At 38.9% G+C, this 23,977-nt stretch overlaps 1 protein-coding gene across 2 annotated transcripts in view; it reads right to left on the bottom strand.

Annotated features, from left to right (window-relative positions):
- Positions 1 to 23,977, bottom strand: part of LIPK (lipase family member K) — a 56,600-nt gene that overhangs the window by 24,833 nt on the left and 7,790 nt on the right. For both annotated transcript variants that reach the window (XM_025851011.2, XM_025851012.2), the window contains exons 2-4: positions 18,348 to 18,493; positions 4,302 to 4,417; positions 1,820 to 1,934 (exon numbers count right to left, since the gene is read on the bottom strand). In XM_025851011.2, coding sequence (XP_025706796.1) covers positions 1,820 to 1,934; positions 4,302 to 4,406 — 220 coding nt within the window. In that variant the 5' untranslated portion in view covers positions 4,407 to 4,417; positions 18,348 to 18,493. The remainder of the gene's footprint in view (positions 1 to 1,819; positions 1,935 to 4,301; positions 4,418 to 18,347; positions 18,494 to 23,977) is intronic.

Here is a 23,977-nt window from a genome sequence, read left to right as displayed (position 1 = left end):
CAGTGAAATGTTATGCAACGTGAAATTGTTAATCTGATAGAAAAGTCCTGTTCACGATGTAGAATTGGGACAGCTTGACGAAGAAGAAGGCAGGGAAGTGGCGTTAAGACACAGACAAGAGAAAAAAGCAACAACAATGTTCCTGTCTTTTACAAAAGGTTTGTTACGGTCCTGGTACCCGGGACCCCCTCAGCTCCCTTTGGGGCTAGACCAGCTCCCAGAGATCGGGTGGTTACACTGGGGTCCCAGAGAGCCTTTGGTCACCCAGACACAAGAAACTAAAGTCTATGTTCATTCAGTCCACCTTTGGAGGAAACGGAAAGAAGAGGTTTTACTAATTCTGCTAAATTATTGCCTAAGAGCAGTCATAGGACATAGGCCCCCTCGGATCTGAGCCCCTGGCAGCTTCTCATTGTAGAGTCCACTGTCCAGCTCATGCATTTCAGCAGCTAGCTGGCAGAACTGAAATAAAAGTTTGGGCAGACAAAGTTCTCATGACTATTGTAATGGGGTTATCTAGAATCTAGATTTTTCTCTTTACATGATTAACCATTCTGAGGCTGGCAAGTTTCGTTATACGAGACTCCAAAGTATCAAAGGAGCTAAGATTTGAGAGAAGAAAGCAAACAGTTCTTGCCAGGTGGATTCCCCCTTACTCTACAGAGATCAATCTGTATTGTAGGGAGCTAGGAATGGTTCATTAATTAAGTTTAAGTATAGCAATAATCGGGTCCAGTTTAGGGCGCCTGGGTGGCTCAGTTGGTTAAGCATCTGCCTTCGGCTCAGGTCATGATCTCAGGGTCCTGGGATCGAGCCCCATGTCAGGCTCCCTGCTCAGTAGGGGAGTCTGCTTCTCCCTCTACCTTTCCTCCCTGCTAGTGATCTCTCTCTCTCTGCCTTTCAAATAAACAAAAAAAATAAAATCTTTTTTTAAAATCGGGTCAGATTTACTTAAAACATGAAGTCCCAATGACTTAAGAAGAGAACTAATTACAAATGAAGTAAGTTGGAAAGCTGTCGGAATAGCTGAAGCAAAAGATGATGATCATGTCCAAGCCTAGACTTGAGGGATATTGAAGCAGAGAGAAGTGTTCAGATGAGAGAGAAATTTGGAGGCAAAATTGATAGATCTTGGTGACCGGCTGCATATAGGAAGTGATGGACAAGAAAGCGTCAAGATAACTCCTAGGGGTCTGGTTGTTAAGCCCGAAGGGGGTATCTTCAGAGCCGGACTAAGTTTTATTTCATGGTTTCTTTTTTTGGGGAAGGACAAAGTCATGGAGGAAGAAAAGACTAAATAGGGAGTGTACAGTTGACCTTTGAACAACATGGGTCCACTTACGTGTGGAGTTCTTTGACAAATACAGTACAGTCCTATGAATGTACTTTCTGTTCCTTATGATTTTCTTACCGTTTTCTTTTCTCTACCCTACTTCCGTGTAAGAATACAGTATATGATGCCTCTAACCTAATACAAAATATGTGTCAATTGGCTGTTTATGTTATTGACAAAGCTTCCAGTCAACAGTAGGCTATTAGTAGTTAACGTTTTGGGGGAGTCAGAAGTTATATGTGAGTTTTCAGCTGCTTGTGGTGGGGAGTAGTGGTGTCCCTAACTCCCGTGTTGTTTGAGCCAACTGTGTATCTAAATGCTTGAAAAACCTCAGAGGATTCTACAAGCAAAAGGGAGCCGGACTGGTGGAGGTGATGAGTTTCCTATTTCAGACCAAAAGCTGCCCAGCTGCTCTAGGAATGCTCGGAGCACACCGAGGAATCCCTGCTGGAGGCAGTCTTCCATCCATAACAACATAAATCCTACTTGCTCTGGGACATCCTCTTCCAGAAGGAATCCGGTAAATTCCAAGGACATAACCATCTTCCGTCACGACATCATACTCTTCGCAAGGGTAACCCCAGTAGGAAATAATCTGGCTCTGGAAGGAGGAGAGGAAAACAGACACGTCCATGATGTCAGCTCTCGATTTTTATACCTACGTTGCAACATAGTCCTTTGAGTTACACAAGCTACTGTTCAACTAAGTCCTGGGACAGAATGCAGCAGGAAACTCAGGATCCCTTGAGGACGGTTTTAGAAGAAGGTTGCATGCAGAGGCATCGGAAGGCGAGGGAGGTTGACCTTACCTCCTGGTCTGCCCGGCCGGGGTTGAGAGTTACAATGAGAACTACCAATGCACCCGGGTTCACTCACAAAATGTTTGAAAACAAATGTTTATGGTTAGCTAATGAGGGAAGCCATGGGGGATTGTGTAGGGCCCCGTGGCTAGTAACAAGTTAGCTATTGCCAGCCAACCCTGAAGGGAGGTGGGAGAGTGGTGCCCAGGCCCAGAATGAGATAGGTAGAAAGAGCCACATGGAGAGGAAGCAGAAAGGCCATCTAAGGTGACCACATGGAGGGAACCAGGACAACGAATCATCGGACCTCAACGTCGTCCCTCCTTCTGATCTCCTGCTCAAGATTTCAATGGACTGAACTGAACCGAAAGCCAAAGTCAAGGGACCTTGTTGACCTAGTTCTTACAGGTCAGTTTCTTGGGCAGAGGGTAAAGAAGATGTAAAGAAGAGAGACTGAACCCAAATGAAAAATAACTCCTGCACAGATATACAAAGAGAGCAAGTACTGTTTACTGGTCGTCTGCATAGGGCATGGTGTATATGTTCTGCTTTGTTAATCCTTACACCAAGCCTTTGCGATGGGATCATACCCATTCATGGCTGAGAAAACGGAGTTCCAGCGAGATGAATAATCTGTCTGAGATCTTACACCAGGAAGAGAGAAAGACAAAATTAAAGCCTAAGGAAGTTTAGCTCCAAAGCGCATGCCTTTACCACAGGATTATGCATGTGCCCATGCAAGGTGCTCGAGAGGTGTGCATATCTGATGGGGCTATTTAAAGCGGTGGTTATGAGCCTAGATTCTAGAGACAAACTGTATGGCATCGAAATCTAGCTCTTTCTCTTCTTAGATGTACAACTCTGGGCAAGTTATTTAACCGTTTTGTCCCTCAACTGTAAAATAAAAATTATATTAGTATCTCTTCACAGATTTGTTCTGAGGACTATACATAAAGTAACTAGATCAATGCTTGGCACAAAATAAGTGCTCTGTAAATGTTTATTATTCTTATTATCTTTATAAAATAATTAAGAACCAAAAAGCACCCAGACCAGAGAGGAAGATAATGTGTGTGAATATGAGAGAAAGAGGGAAATTTCGATATGAAGACATATAGTCACAGACTATGAGTTCAGCAGTGTAGGGGGTTAGGGTACCTGCTGCTTACTGTGGAGAAAGGAGCAACAGGAGACACGCATTAGAAACTGTGACAGTTTCATTCTTCTTAAGGGTCTAACACAGCCTTGACCTGGGTGAGGACATCAATAGTGCACCATTTATGCAAGAGTATGGAGTATCCCATTGGAATGAAGCCTATGGTGGAAATTGGTCATTTGCCTGTCTTTCTTTCCATTCTTTCTCTTTTTCTCTCTTTTTTCTTTTTCTTTCTTTCTTTCTTTCTCTTTCTTTCTTTCTTTCTTTCTTTCTTTCTTTCTTTCTTTCTTTCTTTCTTTCTTCTTTTTCTTTCTTTTTCATTAGCTCTATTCCATTCCACTCTTTTCCTTTCCACTACTGACACAAATTTCTGCATGTTAAGATACTTTCAGTTGCAAACAACAGAAACCATGTCTGGCTTATTAAACTAAGAAAAACACTGATACAGCTCACAAATTAAAGAAACTCTTCTAGGAAAAGCCTTATGGAGGATGCAAGCATACTCTGTAGAGGTCATCAGTACGAACTCACGAAACTTCTTCAGGAAACCACCATCAGACGGTAGCTCAAACCACCAGGAAAGGGAATATTACTGCCCCACCTTGGCTCAAGTCTTTCAAAGTTTAGATTAGCAACTTCCAGCTCCTGGTTAGCCATGCCAGGGAATAGGGGAGTGAACACAGATTTAGTCAATGTAGAACTGGTTGTAGACAAGCAGACCAATTAGATCTAAAACCATGAGAGACTATAGACTCTGAGAAACAAACTGAGGGTTTTAGAGAGGAGGGGGGAGGGGGGATTGGTTAGCCCGGTGATGGGTATTAAGGGCACATACTGCATGGAGCACTGGGTATTATACAAAAACAGTGGATCGTGGATCACCACATCAAAAACTAATGATGTATTGTATGGTGACTAACATAACATAATAAAATTAAAATAAATAAATAAATAAAATGATGATAAATTAATAATTCCTTATATTAAGGTTTCTTCTTAATGAAGGACTTACAATATTCATATTAGCTTCAGGATTTGTGACACTTCCTTTCTTGTGATAACCATATATAGGTCCAAGAAGGAGCATCCAGTATGCTGCTGCTAAAAGCTGCCACATTTGAAGTCTGCCTGGGAAAGGAAATATTAATATATTTGTCATCAAAGAGAATTCTACAAGTGAACTTTGGTGCAATCCTATAAAACGACTGTAAGAGAGAGTAGAAACCTGCTTCTAGGTTGTGCTTTAGCAAGCAATAAACTTAATATTCAAGACTCATTCCATGAAAAATCTGAAATTATGAATTTTTAGTAAGAAAAGAAAGAAGAAAAGAAGGAAGGAAGGAAGGAAGGAAGGAAGGAAGGAAGGAAGGAAGAAAGGAAGAAAAGAAGAAAGCATAAACATCAAATAAGTCTCCAATAGATAGCTGGACAAAAGAAGGGAATGAAGAATTTGCAGAGAAAGAAATATAATGGCCAGTATATTAATAAAGCACGTTCAATATCTCTAGTTACCAAATGAATTAATTCCTTTTTTCTAATCATGGGAGTAAGCATCAGCACAACCTTTATGGAGAGAAATTTATTAACATGACTTACAAATTTAAAAATATTCATACTTTTCACTCAGCAATTCTATTTCCAGCAGTCTACCCAAAGGAAAAATAATATACATAATAAAAAAGAAATAATTATTTTAAAATCATTCCTGACTATATATCTTAATATAGTGAAATTTACCAAATAAGAGATTGATAAAATAAATTATGGGTGAGGAAAAATGGTATTATCCAGCCACCAAGTATAATATTTATATGTGTTATGTGAAATCTCTATTATATAATATTAGGGGAAAAATGTAAATTGTGCATATATTTTGAGCCCAATGTTAAAACAAATGATAAAGAGGACAAAAAGACTGTCACCTGCCAAACTCCTCATGATTGACCCCAAGATCTGACCTTGACTGCCCACCTGTATATACCTATCTGTATTTGTCCCATGTTTTCCTTAAGTTCTTTCTTCCAGCCTATCTCTTAACTCAGGAAAAAGACATTATAGGCACAACATCCCTTGATGGAAACTGAAACCACCCCTCAAGCAATAAGGATTGCCCAGAGGAAGAGCTCCCGTGGCCCAGAGCACCCGGACCACTGTGAACTTAAACCTCGACTCACGCCCGCGCAGATGGACCATGGAATGATCCACAGTTACCTCTACCTCATTATAACACTAAAATCTCCACCCAAGGAGGAACACAAGCCTATTTACATAACATGCAAAGTGTGCACAGGCATGGTCCCTTAAGGTGCATGCTCAACCTCATCCCTGCCTCTACATCGAATGACAAGGCTCCTCTATCTAAATACTCATCCTAACCCTGAATAAAAGGAACCCACCCACCTTGCTCGGGGGTCCCAGCTTTGGAAGTTAATCCTCGTGATCTCCTTATTTGCTGCAAATAAAGTTTTCTTTGTGTGACAACTCACTCGGCATAGTTTCTACCTGTGACTCATCAAGGGGCAAACTCAACATTAGTTCGGTTACATAAACACCAAATTTTAATTATGGTTATGTCTAGATGGTGAATATTTGGGTTGACCATTTTCTCATTTTTTAGGACTTTCCATGCTTTATAATTTTTTTATATCCAGTATTACTTTATCATAAGAAAGAAGTTACTTTTCAAGTAGAAAATTGTCAAAATTGTGGGGGAGAAAAGATGATTATATTCCCCATTTGGCTTTGAAACCACTTAAGTTTAAAAGCAACAAACAAGTAAACAACTGCAGAAATAACACAGGGGGACACTTTGCAGGAGACTTCCCATTACTACAGTCTTTACAAAGTGAAGACTTTCAATTTATGTTGGAAAACACACTCTAGCTGTCAGTATGTTCTTTTTTTTTTTCAATATAAGACAGATGGTAAGTCTCACCTTCCCCTGTAGGGAATGGGAGGATTTTTCAGAAGATGCTCCAGTATTGTTATAGAAATTTCCATGAATGTCTCTCTTGGATATCAAGGTCATAATCTCTGTTGACTGTATGTATTAATATAATTAATTTATATTATAATATGATCAATGTGGTAAATATGTATTTTATATTAATGTAATATATTTATACATAACTCATATTGATTGATACAGCTTAATTCTGGTGAATCACATTGGTAGTGATAACAGTACCAATAGTAGTAATTATTATTACTAGTGCAACTATCCACTGAGCACCTATTATGTGCCAAGTTAGGTGCCAGACATACATGGTCTCATTTATTCTCAAACTGATCCCAAGGGATAAGAAATATTATCTCCATTTTATTTCAACTGAGACTGGGTCTTAAAGAGGTCAAGTCATTTGCCTGAGAATTTGACTCTTGTTGCCAGGCTCTGAAGGAAATGCTCCTGAGCTTTGTGTTCGTAACCACTTGGTCTATTGGGAGTAGGCTTCCAGGGCCCTCTTGCTACTATGTGCCTGACTGGTGTCACATAGACCATAGAACACAGGCATCATAATTACCACAAACTCAGAACCCCACCCCAGCCAACTTGAATGAGACTCTGGGGGGGTGTGTGGCCAGGGATCTGCAATTTCAGCCATCATTCCAAGTGATTCATTCATATGCATTCCAACTTGTGAGGAACAACTAGACTGCCTGGATTCCTTGAGGAAATAAACTTTTGTTCTTATTTCTGTCCCTCTGAGACCTCTCATGGAGGTTCCTGATGTGGGAAACAAAGGCAGAATGAAACATAGATAAAATTAAATGTCCTTATAACCTGCAGCCCATTGACAAATACTTGAGGCAGGCAGGGTATAATGTTCCTCCAGGAAGCTCCCAACTCAATGTTAAGGCCTTGCTAGAGGGAAAAGCAACCTTAGTCTGACAATAGCAAGGCGTCCTGTGAGTGAGGCCTTGAGTGAGCAAGGTATCCTGTGAGTCTTCTTTAGCATACGAAAATCCTTCTGGAACTTTCTTATCTTTACTTCCCCCAACTTCAAAGTATACAATCAGTTGCCCCTCACAATCCTGGGGCAGCAGCTCTTCCTGCCCACGGGCCCTGTCCCTGCGCTTTAATAAAACCACGTTTTTGCACCGAAGAAGTCTCAAGAATTCCTTCTTGGCCCTCCGCTCCGGACCCCACCAAACCTCACCTGTATATATCCAAAACTCCATCAGTTCCTATAAACATTTGTCAGTTAAATAGATGGGTGAAAGACTGAATGAGTACGTCATTTAATCTTAAAGATGACCCCACATTGACTCGCCATTTTGCATTATATCTTTTTTGCCTTGTTTCATTTTGTCATTTTGAGCAAGAGCTCAACGGTAGACCCCAACAGATAAAACGAGAAATAGACAGGGCAGCTCAACTCACGTTCTAACGAAAACCCATTGTGCTGATTCCTTATCATACTTCTTTGAAGCGTTGACAAAGACGTTTTACGATGACCAGAACATTCCAATCACGAACCAGAAAAACCCTGAGAGCAATGAAATATCTAGAAGACCACACCCTACAGGTCCCCTTCCCAGCCCGTGATGACGTGCTAAACACATACAGCTCCTATCCATGACTAGGTGCTCTCTGCCTGCTCCCCTGCCCATATACCCTGTTCTCCCCAAACCCCCAAACTCTCCTATAAAACTCAAGGTGTTCCTTTTGGCCGCAGAGAAGTCTGTTGTTAAGAGAGGGGCCTGCCACCTCCCTCAGCTGTTGGTACCCAAAATAAATCTTTTTCTCTTTTCCAAACCGTTGTCTCATGAGATTTTGGCTTCTCTTGAGCCAAGTTTATCTGAATTTGTTTGGCAGCAGAGTTGGCAACCCAGCCCAGAGCTACGCTCTCAACTTGTCCAGCAGCCTTTGGGTCCCCCAGAGGGAGTGGCTTAGCTGTTTGTTTTCTGAGTTAGCCACTGTGATAGATCGATCAGTAACAATTTCACACTGCTCCACTGGTCCTCTCTTATAGTAAACTTTGAGAGTTGATTATGTCCTCAGTTCAGGATTATCTTATGGGAAGTCATGAGGGAAAATTTTAAAAGTGGTCTTTTCTCTCAAAGCACTCACAATTTCATGGTTTCTGTGGAGTGGTTGGAATTTTGGGCCTCTGGGTTACAGTCACAGCCGTGAAGGGCCCCTGCATTAGAGAGCATCCAGTTCCCTTCTGTAATGGGCTTGCTGGAGAGCCTCTGGGGCCTGGGCTGGTGCAGAGGAGCTGGACCATGTGCCGCCTATAGGAAGAACTGGAGTCTTGTCCTAAGGTATGGCGCAAGACTGTCCTAGTCATGACGGGCTGTGTTGTGCAGCCATGACATCGAGCCCATTGGGTTGCTTTGTTTCATACCTCGGTGTGCTGGATCTGGGTTTGGAAGGATGACATGTCCAGACAAGAGCAGTCTCTGTCTTCCATTTCGGTCAGTGGTTCTAACCAAACAACCTCTCTTCAGGCATCTCTCACCAGGGCTGTTCTGACTTGTACTTTCAAGGGGTGTATTAACCTGCTCTGCCCTATCTGAGCCTCACAATATTACCTATAATTGTCAGCTGAGGCTGCCTGATTTAGACACTTCTCCTTCATGATACTCCAAGAGTCCTCTTATTTCTTTGATGGGTTTCCATGACAGCTCCCTGACGAAAGCATCTCACACTGACATCCTGCTGGCCCACACGAATGCATAGAAAGAAAGCAGCCATGATAAATTCCAGGGGGCTCTCAGTCCTTAAAGGTGAGATCCTGGGGCCTCAAGTCTCCAGACTTAATCAACATAAATTATATATATTTTAGGTTTATAGATATATATACTTATATATATATAATCCACATATAAATTATATTGATTTATCACTCTAAATCAGCATTTCACACTCTTTTCTATGAAACATGACTCCCAAAAGATGTTACTTGTTAGAAGAGCTCACAGGAAAGCATGTCTACATGGTTTATATCATATATAAAAATTACATACGATAGTATGTTTACCAACCCTGGTTTTTGCCCACTAAATGCCAATAGCCACCATTAGATTATTCAAATATGCATCCCCATCTTTTCAAATGTCCCCTAGGGTGAATGACACTGCTATCCTCATAAGTACATATATATACAAATGCTATATAGTGACTTGCTCTGGAAGTCTTAGTTTACAATATTATAATTAAGGGTCACCGTAGTCCTGCAATCCTGACCCTGTTTTACTATAATCGACTCTTCTGCAATCTCATTTGCTCTTGAAATGTTACTGTTTGAATAACACCAGTTAAACATACTATGGCCCAAATTTCTAAGGAACACTCTTGGGAAATGCTGTTTATATATATATATATATATATATATATATATATATACACACACACACATATACATATATACATATATATAGGTACACACACACACACATATATATATACACACACAGATATATATACATATGGATGTATATATATATATTTTTTTTTCTATTCACTACACCAAAAAAAAAATGTGTATAATCAAGGGAAGACTAAAATGACATAAGTAGCCCCAAACTGGAAACTCATCTTTAAAAAGTTTTCCACAGGCAGATGCCCTCCACGGTGGTGAGACCTGCTATAGACTTATCCAGCTTTGGTTGGGAAAAGGTATTATTAGCAATAGGACTACTGGTAAGACTGTCCTCCCTTGCTCAAGAATTTCTAATAATGGTTGTTTTCTGTCTTTCCCCCCAGCTAGGGCAACCAGGGAGAAATAGGAGACTTTCAAAAGAATATTGCCTTGCTGCATTTTCTGTTTCATATTGGGTTTAAATATCTTATATCGAGTGCATGTAGATTAATATAAGCAACTCTCGTGAGTAATGCATTTTGTATTGATGGACACAGTGATGATGTCACAGTGATGTCACAGTGATGATGATGACATCAAGGGTACCAATTTCTCAACAAAAAAATAATAGAAATAAACAGAGAGCTTCATTCCACTTTCCTCATTGCTTCATGATGTTACTGTCAAGCTTATCAAGCAACGATTTAACCAGGGCTGATGTTAATGCTTGGGCAGCATTCTCAGTGAATCCACACCCCAATTCTTTTTTTTCTTAAAGATTTTATTTATTTATTTGAATGTGAGAGAATGAGAGACAGAGAACATGAGAGGGAAGGGGTCAGAGGGAGAAACAGACTTGCCGCTGAGCAGGGAGCCCGATGTGGGACTTGATCCCGGGACTCCAGGATCATGACCTGAGCTAAAGGCAGTTGCTTAACAAACTGAGCCACCCAGGTGCCCACACACCCCAATTCTTAACTACGCTGCAAAAATGGGGTGAGAGTTGGCCAGAATATACAAAGAGGTCAATTTTAGATTTCTTTTACCATTGAGCAGACTGAGATCCCTCAGAGAGATGTAGCGACTGGCTTTTCTGTGTTTCCAAAGTTTGCTTAGGAAAATATTTGCAATTGAGTGAATAAAAAAATACTAAATGTCAAAATTAGTAATATCAAATATAATTATGTTAACTTATAACATATAACAATGTATATCAACTTGTATTAGGAGAGAGAAAAGCTCGCAATCAATACTGCAAGTTTCTACCTTATTAAGTAAAAAAAGAAAAGCCCATAGTAAGTAGGAGAAAAGAAGTCATAAAGATAAGAGAAAATAATTAATAAATAAAAAAACAGAATATTAGAGAAAATTAACAAATCCCAAAGTTGGTCCTTTGAAAAGATTTATAAAATTGGCAAGCACTAGGAAGACTAATCTAGAAAAAAATAAAGTTATATCAAGTACCAGAATCAGAAATTAAAGAATGAATAGCATGAATGATATCATAAATAATAAAATTATAATAAGAGAATATGAGGAAAACTCATATGCCAATTAATGCCAATTAATTTGATAAAGTAGATTAACTGAACAAATTCTTTGAAAAACAACTTCAACTATTTCTGTTTCAAGAGAAAATAGAACAGTTGGTGAGCCCTGTTCTATTAAGGAAATTGAATTTGTTTTCAGAAGAATTTACACACATACAAACAAAAATCCCACTTCTGAGTATCTTGACTACTAAATATTAGTCTTATTTGTTAAAAAAAAGTTTTTTGAGTTGGGCCATGTTCTACTTTGATCATTAAAAAGACTTATGAATAGGGGCACCTGAGTGGCTCAGTGGGTTAAGCTTCTGACTTGATTTCACCTCAGGTCCTGACCTCAGGGTCATGAGATCAGGCTCCACTTTGGGCTCCCTGCTGGACGTGGAGCCTGCTGGGGATTCTCTCTCTCCCTATGCCCTTCTCCCCGCCAAGTGTCTCTCACATAAATAAATAAACAAATAAATAAATAAATATTTTTTAAATAAAGAATTTCTTTAAAAAAAAAGACATAGAAATAATAATAAAAAGTAACCCCGATGGTTTCCTTAGTGAATATCCTATTTAACATTTAAGGAAGAGATTATTATAATTAAGCAAAAAATTTTTAAAAAAAAGGCAAGGAACTCTTCCCAATTCATTTTATGAAGCCCAAATAAATTCACATTATGTTCTAAAGTGACCTAAATAGCCAAAACTTATTTGCAAAAGAAACAAAGTTGGATGACTGACAGTACCTCATTGCAAAATTTACAAGCTACAGAAATCAACACTGTTTGTGTGGCAGTGTCATGTGACAAATACCTAGTACAATGGGGTACAAAAATTGGTGCACAAATATACACATACACAAAGAGTCAACTCATTTTGGACAGAGCTTATAATTCAATGGCAAAGAATCATGTGCAACAATGGTACTAGAACTGTGCATAAAAGAAAAAAAAAATCAAGCTCAACCCCTAACATGCACCATTTATAAAAGTTAAAAGTAAATTATTGGCCTAAACATAAAAGCGAAAACTATAAAGCTTAAACAAAAACACAAGAGATCTTTGTGACCTCAGGGTAGGCAAAAATATCTTAGGACACAAAAAGCATGAAAGACAAAAATGATAAACTAGATCTCATTGAAATTAAAAACGGTACTGCTGAAAAGACAACATTAAGAAATTTAAATGTCAAGCCATTGACTTTGAGAAAATATTTGTAAAACAAAAATCTGACAAAGAAATTTTATCCAGAATACATAAAGATCTCTTGCAGTTCAATAAGAAGTCAAATAAGCCAATAATAAAATGGACAAAAGCTTTGAACAAAAGAAGGTGTATGAATGACTAATAAGTACATGAAGGGGTGCTCCATATCTTTTGTCAAAAGAGAAATGCAAATTAAGACTACAATGAGATAATTCTTCTCACCCACTATAATAGCTAGAATTAAAAAGACCAACAGTTGGCAAGGACTTTGAACAAGTGGAACTCTCACGCTTTCTTTGCTTATAGAACTGTAAAATGGAAAAAACACTAGATAAAGCAATTTAGTATTGTCTTATATAGTCTTATAGAGTTAAATATGCAACATACAATTTCCACATGACTCAGTATTTCTGCCCTTAGGTACTTACCAAGAGAAATGACCCAAATAACCCAAATATCTGTCATTATGGAATGGATAGAGAGATACAGTACATAGGTCCAATGAAATACTCCTTAGCAATAAAAAGGGAACAAACAGCTAATACACATAACCACACCGATAAAACTTAAAAACGTTAGCTTGAGCAAAAGAAAGAAGTCAGATACAAAGGAGTATATATAGAATGATTATATTTATATGAAATTTTAGACAAAAATCAATACTAATGTGTAGGACAGAAATTAGATCGAAGGTGACTTGGGGCTAGGTAGCAAAGAAACATGAAGAAATTTTCTAGGGCGATGACAGTTTATATCGAATCTGATCTTATGGCAGGGCACCTGGGTGGCTCAGTTGATTAAGTGTTGGCCTTCGGCTAAGGTCATGAACTCAGGGCCCTGGGATCGAGTCCTGCATCGGGCTCCCTGCTCAGCGGGGAGCCTGATTCTGTCTCTGCCCCTCCCCCACACTTGTGCATGCTCTCTCTCTCTCTCTCTCTCTCTCAAATAAATAAAATCTTAAAAATGAAAGACTGATCTTATGGCAGTTACGTGGATTTATTTGTCAAAGGTCGTGGCTTGTACTGTTATAGCACGTAACTACGTTACAATATACAAGTTATACCTCAAAGAAGTGTTGAAAAGAAAAAGAAGAAGCAACCACAATGGCCCACTATCCTTTCCATGTTGGTTCCATCCACTCCCTTTCTCAAACCTCAGAATCCTTGTTCGTATTTGTGAAAAATACTGGGATCTTCAACCCTGTCTCTCAGAGATTCTGATTCTAAGGTGAAGTAGAGACTCAATAGCTGCATTTTTATTTTTATTTTTTATCTATTTCTTTGAGAACTGCATTTTTAATGAGTACCCCAGGTGGTTCTTGATCTAGGTGGCCCCAAATTCACACTTGGAGAAGCACATCACTAGACAGATTTAATTCCTATTTCTCTGTGTCCTTGTTTCCCACAGTTGTGATGTCCCCACTTACATCTCTCCAGACTCTCTCCCTCTTGCCTGGTTCAACTCTTTTGAGTCGTTCTCTGACTGCCCTTTGCTCTGAAATGTTCTTCTAATGAGTTTGAAGGTGACACCATGAAACATCAAATCATTTTCCAATGGCTTAATTTCTCTTGTCTCCTAAATTATATGGCTAGCTGCTTGTCCCACCCTTTCTTCAGAAACATTTCACAGATGAACAGTACATATTTCAGTAGTAACTGGGTAAGATTGAATTCTTAGCCTTTTCAAATGAGGTCTGAATTATAATGTCTGTAGAAATAACCCAACACTTCCCTCCAGAGCATCAGCCCAATTTGCTCTTTTGTTTCGCTTCTTGGCTGACATTTAACTGTTCAGCGAGGAACTATCTTGACACTTGCTTTCTATTTCACCTCTCAATCCTCATTGAAAGGGCAGATTTCCAGGCTTAGTTTCTGAAAGAGAACTTACATTTTGGCACATATTAGATACCTGTTAATATTGTTAGGTTCTAACTCAACTGATGGGTCACAGAGCCAAGCTCATGCAATCTCCACGTGCTGTTATATTATTCAAACAGATTTCTTTTTTGGATATAACCTTTGCAGAGAAATGATACTGGTCTTTCCTTGGTAAATGATTCTCTCAGGCCACGATTAGTCATGCACTCACAGTAACAGCGCAGAACCGTGGCCATGCCAGAAAGTCCAGTCCATAAAATCATGTTTCTTTCAGGAATACATATTTTTGCTTTGAATATTCATCTCTCTCTTTTTCCAGTCATCAGCCATCAAAGCGCTATTATTAGTAACAATTATCATGAAAAAATAAAATTCAATGAAAATACTAACACCTATAATTTTTTAAAAAGATTTTATTTATTTATTTATTTATTTATTTATTTAGAGAGCGTGTGCAAGCAGATGGGGGAGGGGCAGAAGGAGAGGGAGAGAGAGAAAGCTGCTCAAGCTGATTCCCCATTGAGCACCACAGAGCCTGACCCGGGGCTCGATCTCACAACCCCGGGGTCATGACCTGAGCCCAAATCAAGAGTTGGTCATTCAAGCAACTGAGCCACGCAGGACCCCCACTATCAATTTTAGTATGGTTATATTATTATGGTTATATTATTTCAAAAATAATAATTTTTGTAAAGAACTTTGTGCCAGGAGATTTTAAAAGCAGTTTCTATGAATTAACTTATTTAATCCACAGAACAATTTTATTGGTAGGTACTGGTATTATTATCTCCTTTTTGTCTGTCTTGCAGAGGGAGAAACTGAGGCACCAAGAGGCTAGTACATTAGCTAAATTCACATAGGTTGTAATTGCTGGCACTGAGCTTTACATGGAGATCGTTGGATTCAAGATACTACAGTCCAACACCACTCTGTGCTGCCTCGTCTGTGTGTGCTGGAGCATTCTTTGGATCAGGCCTCTGTAGCAGGAAGAATCACATCAGCATGTGGGTTTTGGAGGGCTTTTGGGGGGGCCTGGGTGGCTCGGTTGGTTAAGCCTCTGACTCTTGATTTTGGCTCAGGTCATGATCTCAGGGTGGTGGGATGGAGCCCTGCATTGGGCTCAGTGGGGGGAGTCTGCTTGAGGATTCTCTCTCCCTCTCTCTTCTCTCTAAAATAAATAAGTACATAAAATCTTAAAAAAAATAAAGGGCTTTCAGATAGGACTATTCTCTCTGAGGCAAATAAACAGAAGTGAAAGTGGAAACTGCACAGATAAATCAGATTTAGATACCCACAAAAGCTGTAATTAGGTTGAACAGGTGCTGTGGTTAATGAGAAGAGGAAAACAAACTTTGGTTCAAATGACTCACTGTGTGGAGCCTGGAATAATAAAAACACACTGTCTGGAATAATCAGGAATTATTCTGAGGATGCTGTAATGTATTTACAGCAAGCACTTTATCTGTTCACCACTGACGAAAATTCAAGCCGTTAACAGGTGGCACTGGTAGGTCCACAACATGGATTAGCTGAATAAATGTCAGAATGGTAAGCAGGTAAATGTAAATTACTTGCATTTTTAGTTGTTGTTGTCATTGCTGGTTTTAACTCTTTTAGCTGAAAATATTACTGAAATGTATTGTACATTTCTTACATATTTAAAAAGTGACAAAAGAAAATCTGATTTTAACTGAGAGAGCTCAGTTGGAGTACTTTCCTTCCTGATAAATTGTTCTTAAACTTCTGGGTAGATCCTTGGTAGCCAAGATTATTAGAAGAATATGGAAATTAATCAAATTAATAAATAAAAGATCAGTTTCAAAACTGGAAAATAGATTTGACAAAACTCAACTCCTCTTCCTAACCAAAACTTGTCAGCAAAGTAGAAACAGAAATTCCTCAATTAGTTGAAAGACTCCTATGAAAAATTCTCCACCTGTAATTAGAATCAACACTAAGGGGGCGCCTGGGTGGCTCAGTCATTGAGCATCTGCCTTCAGCTCACGTCATGATCCCAGGGTCCTGGGATCGAGCCCCCCATCGGGCTCCCTGCTCTGTGGGAAGCCTGCTTCTCCCTCTCCCACTCCCCCTGCTTGTGTTCCCTCTCTCGCTGTGTCTCTCTCTGTCAAGCAAATAAATAAAATCTTTAAAAAATAAAAAATGTAAAAAAAAAAGAATCAACAGTAAAATACTGAATACTTTCATCCTAAGAATGGGACAAAAGACAGGATATGCTCTTATCACGTCTATTCAACATGGTACAGCAGGTGTCATTAAATAAAATAGCGTAAAAAGAAAGGAGAAACAAAACCAAAAAGCAGAAAGGTGGGAAAGTAGAAGTGAAACTGTATTTGCAGATGACATGATAGTGCATTTAGAAAATCCTAACTAATCTGCACAAAAATTACTAGATCTCCTGCGTAAATGCAGAAAAGTATCCAGACACAAGGTCAATATAAAAAAAAGCAATTGTTTATCTTGTGCTAACAAAAAAAATGCTTACAAAACAAAAATTTTAAAATATGAGTTAAATAGCACAAAAAACAAAAATAATAAGTAACAACTTGAACAAGAGACCAACAAGATCTTCACCCTGAAAATTGCAAAGCTTAAAGAAACCTAAATAAATGGAGAGATATTACCTACTTTATACATAAAAGACTCCATATTGTTAAGGTGTCGGTTCCCAAATTGAACTATATATGGATTAAGTTCCAGGGACAATTCCAGCAGCCCTCTTAATAAAAAATGACAAGCAGATTTTAAAATTTATATAGAAATACAAAGACCCTATAATAGCTTAAGCTATTTTAAAAAAGTAACTACGTTGGAGGACTTACATTACACAATTTTAAGATTTACTGTGGAACTACTGTAATCAAGACAATGTGGTGTTGGCAAAAGGATTGAGAAAGATCCATTAAAAGAACAGAGTACCGAAATAGACCAAATTATGTGTGATCTAATAACTTTTGACAAAGGCTCTAATGACGTCCAAAGAGAAGAGAAAAATTTCAATAATTATTTCACAGGAACAACTGATATCAGTTTTGAAAAAAAAAAGTGCTACATTTCCTAAGCCAGACATAAAAATATACTCGAGATGTATTGCAAATATAAAAGTAAAAACTAAACTATAAAGCTCTTAGAAGAAGACAGAAGATAATATCTTTGCAAATTTGGGATAGACAACTAATTATAAAATAAAGAATATTACAAACAAGTCTTTATTGAAATAAACTTCTGGTCACCAATAACACCATTAAGAAAATAAAAAGGCAAATCACAGACAACATGAAAACATTTCAATCGATATCTAGTAAAGTACGTATGTCTAGGATTTTTCAAGATATAGGTAACAATAAGACGTACAATTAAATTTAAAATTAGCAAAATACTTGGATAGTCACTTCACAAAAGAGGATATATGAAGAGCCAATAAACATACAAAAAGATGTTCAATATTGTTAGTCATCAGAAAAATGCAAATTAAACCCCTCATGAGCTACTACTGCATACCCACTAGAGGGCTAACATTAAAAAGACCAACAATAGGGGTGCCTGGATGGTTCGGTGGGTTAAGCATCCAACTCTTGGTTTCAGCTTGGGTCATGATCTCAGGGTCCTGGGATCTCAGGGTCCTACATTGAGCTCCTCACTGGGCATGGAGTCTGCTTGGGATTCTCTCTCTCCCTCTCCTTCTGTCCTTTCCCCTCCCTCCCTCAAATAAATAATCTTTAAAAACAAACAAACAAACAAAAACAAACCAATACTAGTAAAATTGGGGAGAAGGAGGAGCAATTGGATCTCTCATACATTGCTGAGGGGAGTTTATAATATTACAACTGTCAAAAACTGGCAATTTCTTAAAACTCTATAAGACTGCAATTCCATATTTAGGTAGTTGCTCAAAATAAAAGAAAATATAGGTCTATACAAAGACTTGTTTGCAAACTTGCTCCTTGAAGCTTTATTCATAATAGTAAATTATTGAAAAGAGCCCAAATGTCCATCAATAATAGAAGGAATACACAGTTGTGTTATACTTATACAATGGAACTCATTGACACATACAACATAGATAAATCTCAAACATTTTGCTGAATGAAAGAAGCCAAACACAAAAGAATGCTTACTTGATAATTCTTTCTCTATGAAGATCAAGAACAGATAAAATGAGGGGCTCCTGGCTGGTTCATTCGGTGGAGCATGTGACGCTTGATTGCAGAGTTGTGAGTTCGAGCCTGGCGCGTTGGGTGTAGAGGTTACTTAAAAACAAAATCTTACAAAAAAAAAAAAAAGAAAGAAAAGAAAAAAGAAACAGGTAAAATAAATGTATTGGAATAGAAAAAAACAACAGTGTTTACTTGGTGGTGGCATTAAACTGGAAAGGTAGAAGAGCTTCTGGGTGATAGCAGTACTCTGTATCTTGACCAGATGACTGTCAAGTCTCCCTTAACTGCACACTTAAGACTTGTGCATTTTTTTTTTAAGATTTTGTTTATTTATTTGACAGAGAGAGACACAGCACGAGAGAGAACACAAGCAGAGGGAGCGGGAGAGGGAGAAGCAAGCTTCCCGCGGAGCAGGGAGCCCCATGACCCTGGGAATCGACCTGAGCTGAAGGCAGACGCTTAACGACTGAGCCACCCAGGCGCCCCAAGACTTGTGCATTTTTATTGTATGTAATTACAACTTGATTTAAAAGAAACTGGAAACTATGTTGCAAAGCAGGTGTTCTCAGTGATTACTAGTTCTGGTGTAAAATAGCACAACTCAATTGGTAAACAACATTGCTACACTTACCAGGACATCTTAAGACTATTTGCATCTTATGCCCCAGAGGTTCCACTCAATAAATAGATACTAAGAGAATATGTTTTACACTTGAAGATGGGGTGGGGTGGGGGGGTAATCTTTTCTACAAAGTTGCTTTCATGCTTGTTATTTGAAATAAATAAAACTTAAAAACAGATGTTCAATTGTAAAGGGGTGTTTAAATAACATATAATGTTAATTAAATGTATCAGATGATTAATCAAATATTGTAGAGAAAACCATGAAAATGTTCATGAAAACTACATAATAACAGGAAGATACACTTCGGATATTGCGTTAAGTAGGGGAAAAGTGGTCAGGAGGCAGAATTGTGCATATCAGTGGTCTTCACTCCAGGGTATGCAATGACTTTCCAAGAAATATATAGGCATGCGAATAGTTTTTTTTTTTTTAATCAGATTATAGATCTTTGACCCCTGTATATATTCTTTCCTAAAATTGATACAACCTGTGAATTTCTAGCTCCAAGCTCGTTCCCCTTTTTCACCTCTACAAAGGGAAAGTCTACCTCTTCCATCTCCTGAATCTTAGCCTTGTGAAGAGTACAGAGGAACACTTGACAACATCGACATTGGTATTGGCAAAGGCATTGTTGATAAAGTAGCAGTCCTTTTCCAAGGGCAAGTCACCTCTGCAAATGAGTTCATGTTTAATTCTCTGCTTTCAAAAAATTGGAAAAGAATCTACTTGAGATGTCAGGAGACAGATCATTAAAAATAATTTTTGTGGATGCAACTCTATCTGATTTGTGACACAGAGCTTCAAAAAGAATTCAAGGACCAGAATAACACTATTTAAACGTGGATTTTCAGCACTTACATCTGTTTAATAAATGGAAAACAACTGATGTTTGAATTTTGTTTCATCCGTTAATAAATAATAATCATCACTGGGTGTACAAATTAAAAAGAGAAGTACCATTCACGTCATTAAGAGATTCATTCCTAATAACATTTGGTTTTAATGCTTAATAATTATTCATTAAACTTTTAATATATTGATGATTCTTTGACCAATTATATGCTAATAAAAATTACAATGGCAAGTCTTTAAAAAATTAAAAGAAAATGCAAATTTATGATCACAAAATGAAAACAATTTTAATTTCAATGCATATCCACTGTTTTAGTTGCAGAGGATCAATAGATCAATAAAAGACTTTTGAAGCATACAAATACATTTGTATATATATTTATAGAAATATATAAAACACCTGTAGAAAAAAAATGGAATGGGAATATGAATTCAAGGAACAAACAAAATATATAATTTTTTAATCCATTAAATAAGAGATTTTTTCCAATGGATGTTATTAGGTTTCAAATCACTGTTCTATTGGATATATTTTAAAAATTGCATAACAATTTCAATTTAGACTGTCTACAATGTGCGTTAAGGTGCATCCTTTGCAACCATTTAAAATTATGATTAAAAATTTTATATGTCAGCCTAAAACTTTGTACATATTTATGGAGTTTTTCACAATTTGTCTGGGGGGACAGAGGCAAAAACAATCTTTAAGCAACTTACAGATACATTTTTAAATATATACACTTAAAATATCTCAAATAAATGAACTGAAAAAGTGTGATCTTCAAAAAGACTGGAAGGTGGGCACTTGGGTGGCTCAGTTGTTAAACGTCTGCCTTCGGCTCAGGTCATGATCCCAGAGCCCTGGGATCAATCCCCGCATTGGGCTCCCTGCTCGGTGGGAAGCCCGCTTCTCTCCCTCTCCCACTTCCCCTGCTTGTGTTCCCTCTCTCGCTGTGTCTCTCTCTGTCAAATAAATAAATAAAATCTTAAAACAAACAAACAAACAAACAAAAAGACTGGAAGGATTATTCCAAAATGATAATGATTGTATTTGGATTCTAGGAATAACAATTTCCCCTCTTTTGCTACTTATTGGTTATACATTATCCTCGATGACTTTATTAGGTTGAATTACTCATAATAAAAATATACTTAAGACATTTAGAAATGATTAGGTGTAAATTTAAACCCAGTGAACACAGTAAATGCCCTAGTGAGGTGGGAAACAAAGGCAGAAGAAAAATTATTAAATTTCCTTGCTATCTACAGCCCATGGACAAGTCCTTGAAACAGGCAGAGGGTCCTTCCTCTAGGGACTCAACTGCCTCGATGTTAATACTTGGCTAAGGGCAAAAGGCAAGCTTAGCCTGACCTGCAGGATCCTGTAAGTCTACTTTCAAATAAAAGTTCCTTTGGAAAGTTCCTTTATCTCTGCCCTCAAGATACATGTTGGCAATCACCCCCCAAATATACGACCCACTGATATACATCTGAAGGGTCTCATTGAGTAAGGGACAGGTGGAGCTAAGTAGGGAGAGATAGGTAGGGTGCTACAGGATCAGGCTCACAGAAATCCCAGAAATGCTGAGGCGCAACGAAACCAAGATAAGGGAACAAACCAAACCACCCTGCTCTGGGCGTCAGAGGTGGGGTCTTTTTATGGCAGTCACATTGTGATCAGATCCCAAAGAAGAAGTAAGCCATTAAAAATGTTATCACCAAGGGGCGGAGCAAGATGGTGGAGGAGTAGGAGACCTGGATTTCCTCTGGTCTCAGGAATTCAGCTGAATAGGGATCAAACCATTCTGAACACCTACGAACTCAACAGGAGATCGAAGAAAAGAATAGTAACTACTCTCTGAACTGAAAAGCGACCACTTTCTGGAAGGTAGGACGTGCAGAGAAGTGAATCCGAGGCGATATTCGGGAGGATAGACGGCGGGGGAGGGGCCTCCGCCGGCCGCTTCTGGCAAGTGCTAGAGCCGCGGAGCACAAAATCGGACCTTTTAGAAGTCGGCTCCGCGGAGGGACGTCGCGCCAGTGGCTAAGCGGGGGGTGGAACCCTCGCAGGACAGTGGGGTCTCAGGACCCTCGGGGTCACAGAAAGACCAGGGGGTGCCTGAGTGCGCCAGAGCTCCCAGGTATCGGAGCGGGGAAGCCGGGTGCAGAGACGGAGCCAAGGCGCGGGCTCTCAGCTCGGGGTTGCCATAAACTGTGATCCGTGGCCCAGTCGGGCCACTGCTCCTCCAGCAGGGACCCAACAAGTGGCAGATCCGGGGAGACTCCCCTCCCTCCCCCGGGAGGAGCGGCGCGGGAGCGCACCGCAGGGATCTGCTGGGTTTGGAGACTCCACACGGGGTCGGGAGCCAGAGATAGAAACGCTCGGTCACAGGCCGGGTGAGCACGGGGTGCGGCCGGAGACCGGGGACACGGGAGTGACTGCTTTTCTCTGGGGGCGCACTGAGGAGCGGGGCCCCGAGTTTTTGCCTCCTCCGGGCGGAGATTGGGAGGCCACTATTTTCACTCTGGTCCTCCAGGGCTGTGCCGAGAGCTTGCAGGGAACAAAAGCTCTCGAGAGCAAACCCGAGCAGGTTGCTTAGCCCGAACCGACAAGGGCGGGGCAATTCCGCCTCCGGCAAAGACATGTGGGAACCATGGCAACAGGCCCCTCCTCCAGAAGATCAGCCCGAACAGCCAGCAAGCCAAGACCAAGTTTACCGATCAAGGAGAACGGGAGAACTCCAGCGCTAGGGGAATACTGCACAGAGAATTCATGGCTTTCTTACCATGATTCATTAGTTTTTCAAAGTTAATTTTTTTAACTGTTTTTTTTTAATTTTTCTTTTTCCCTTTTACAACCAACATCTTATCAATCCCTTTTTTTTAAAAAAAGCATTTTTTATTTTTCATTTTTAGAGTCATATTTTATCCCTTCATAGTAGATACACTTATTTTTGGCATATATATATATAAGTTGTTCTCACTTTAAAATTTTCAGATACAGTTTCTTCTAACAGATCAAAATATACCCTAAATCACTAGTGTATGGCTTTGTTCTAGTCTCCTGCCGGATCACATTCTCTCCCTTTTTTTTCTTTTCTTTTTTTAAAAAATCTTCTTCTTTCTTTTTTCAAACAACTTCTTATCTTATCAATTCCTTTTATAAAATCTTTTACAATTTTCATCTTTACAGTCATCTTCTATCCTTTCACTGTATCAACCCTTATTTTGTACATATAGGAGTCTTTCTTCCTTTAAAATTTTAGCAGGCACTTTCTTCTAATAGACCAAAATACGCCGAAAATCTAGTGTGTGGCACTGATCTATGCACTAGCCTGATCATATTTGATCATATTCTGGTTTTTTTGTTTTGTTCTGTTTTTGTTTGTTTTTATCTTTTTCTTTTTCTTTTTTTTTTTCCTCTTTCTTTTTTCTTTCTTTCCCTTCTTTTCCCCTGGTTTCAGGTCTTTTCTGATTTGTATACAGTATATTTGCTGGGAACGTTGTAAACCTGTTAGCATTTTGTTCTCTCATTCATCTATTCTCCTCTGGACAAAATGACAAGGCGAAAAAAATCACCTCAGCAAAAAGAACAAGAGGTAGTACCGTCTGCCAGGGATCCACTCAATACGGACATTAGTACGATGTCAGACCTAGAGTTCAGAATCATGACTTTAAAGATACTAGCTGGGCTTGAAAAAAGCGTGAAAGTTATTAGAGAAACACTTTCTGGAGAAATAAAAGAACTAAAATCTAACCAAGTCAAAATCAAAAAGGCTATTCATGAGGTGCAATCAAAAATGGGGGCAATAACTGCTAGGATAAATGAGGCAGAAGAGAGAATCAGCGATATAGAAGACCAAATGATGGAAAATAAAGAGGCTGAGAAAAAGAGAGAGAAACAACTACAGGATCACGAGGGCAGAATTCGAGAGATAAGCGATACGATAAGACGAAACAACATTAGAATAATTGGGATCCCAGAAGAAGAAGAAAGAGAGAGAGGGGCAGAAGGTATATTGGAGCAAATAATAGCAGAGAACTTCCCTAATGTGAGGAAGGAAACAGGCATCAAAATCCAGGAGGCACAGAGAACCCCTCTCAAAATCAATAA

This window comes from Callorhinus ursinus, unplaced genomic scaffold (assembly GCF_003265705.2).
Source record: "Callorhinus ursinus isolate GAN/ISIS: 27379988/994484 unplaced genomic scaffold, GSC_fseal_2.0 scaffold32, whole genome shotgun sequence".
In the NCBI taxonomy this organism is placed as follows: domain Eukaryota; kingdom Metazoa; phylum Chordata; class Mammalia; order Carnivora; family Otariidae; genus Callorhinus; species Callorhinus ursinus.
Note: the sequence above shows the minus strand (reverse complement) of the source record. Positions and strands in the feature narration are given on the sequence as shown.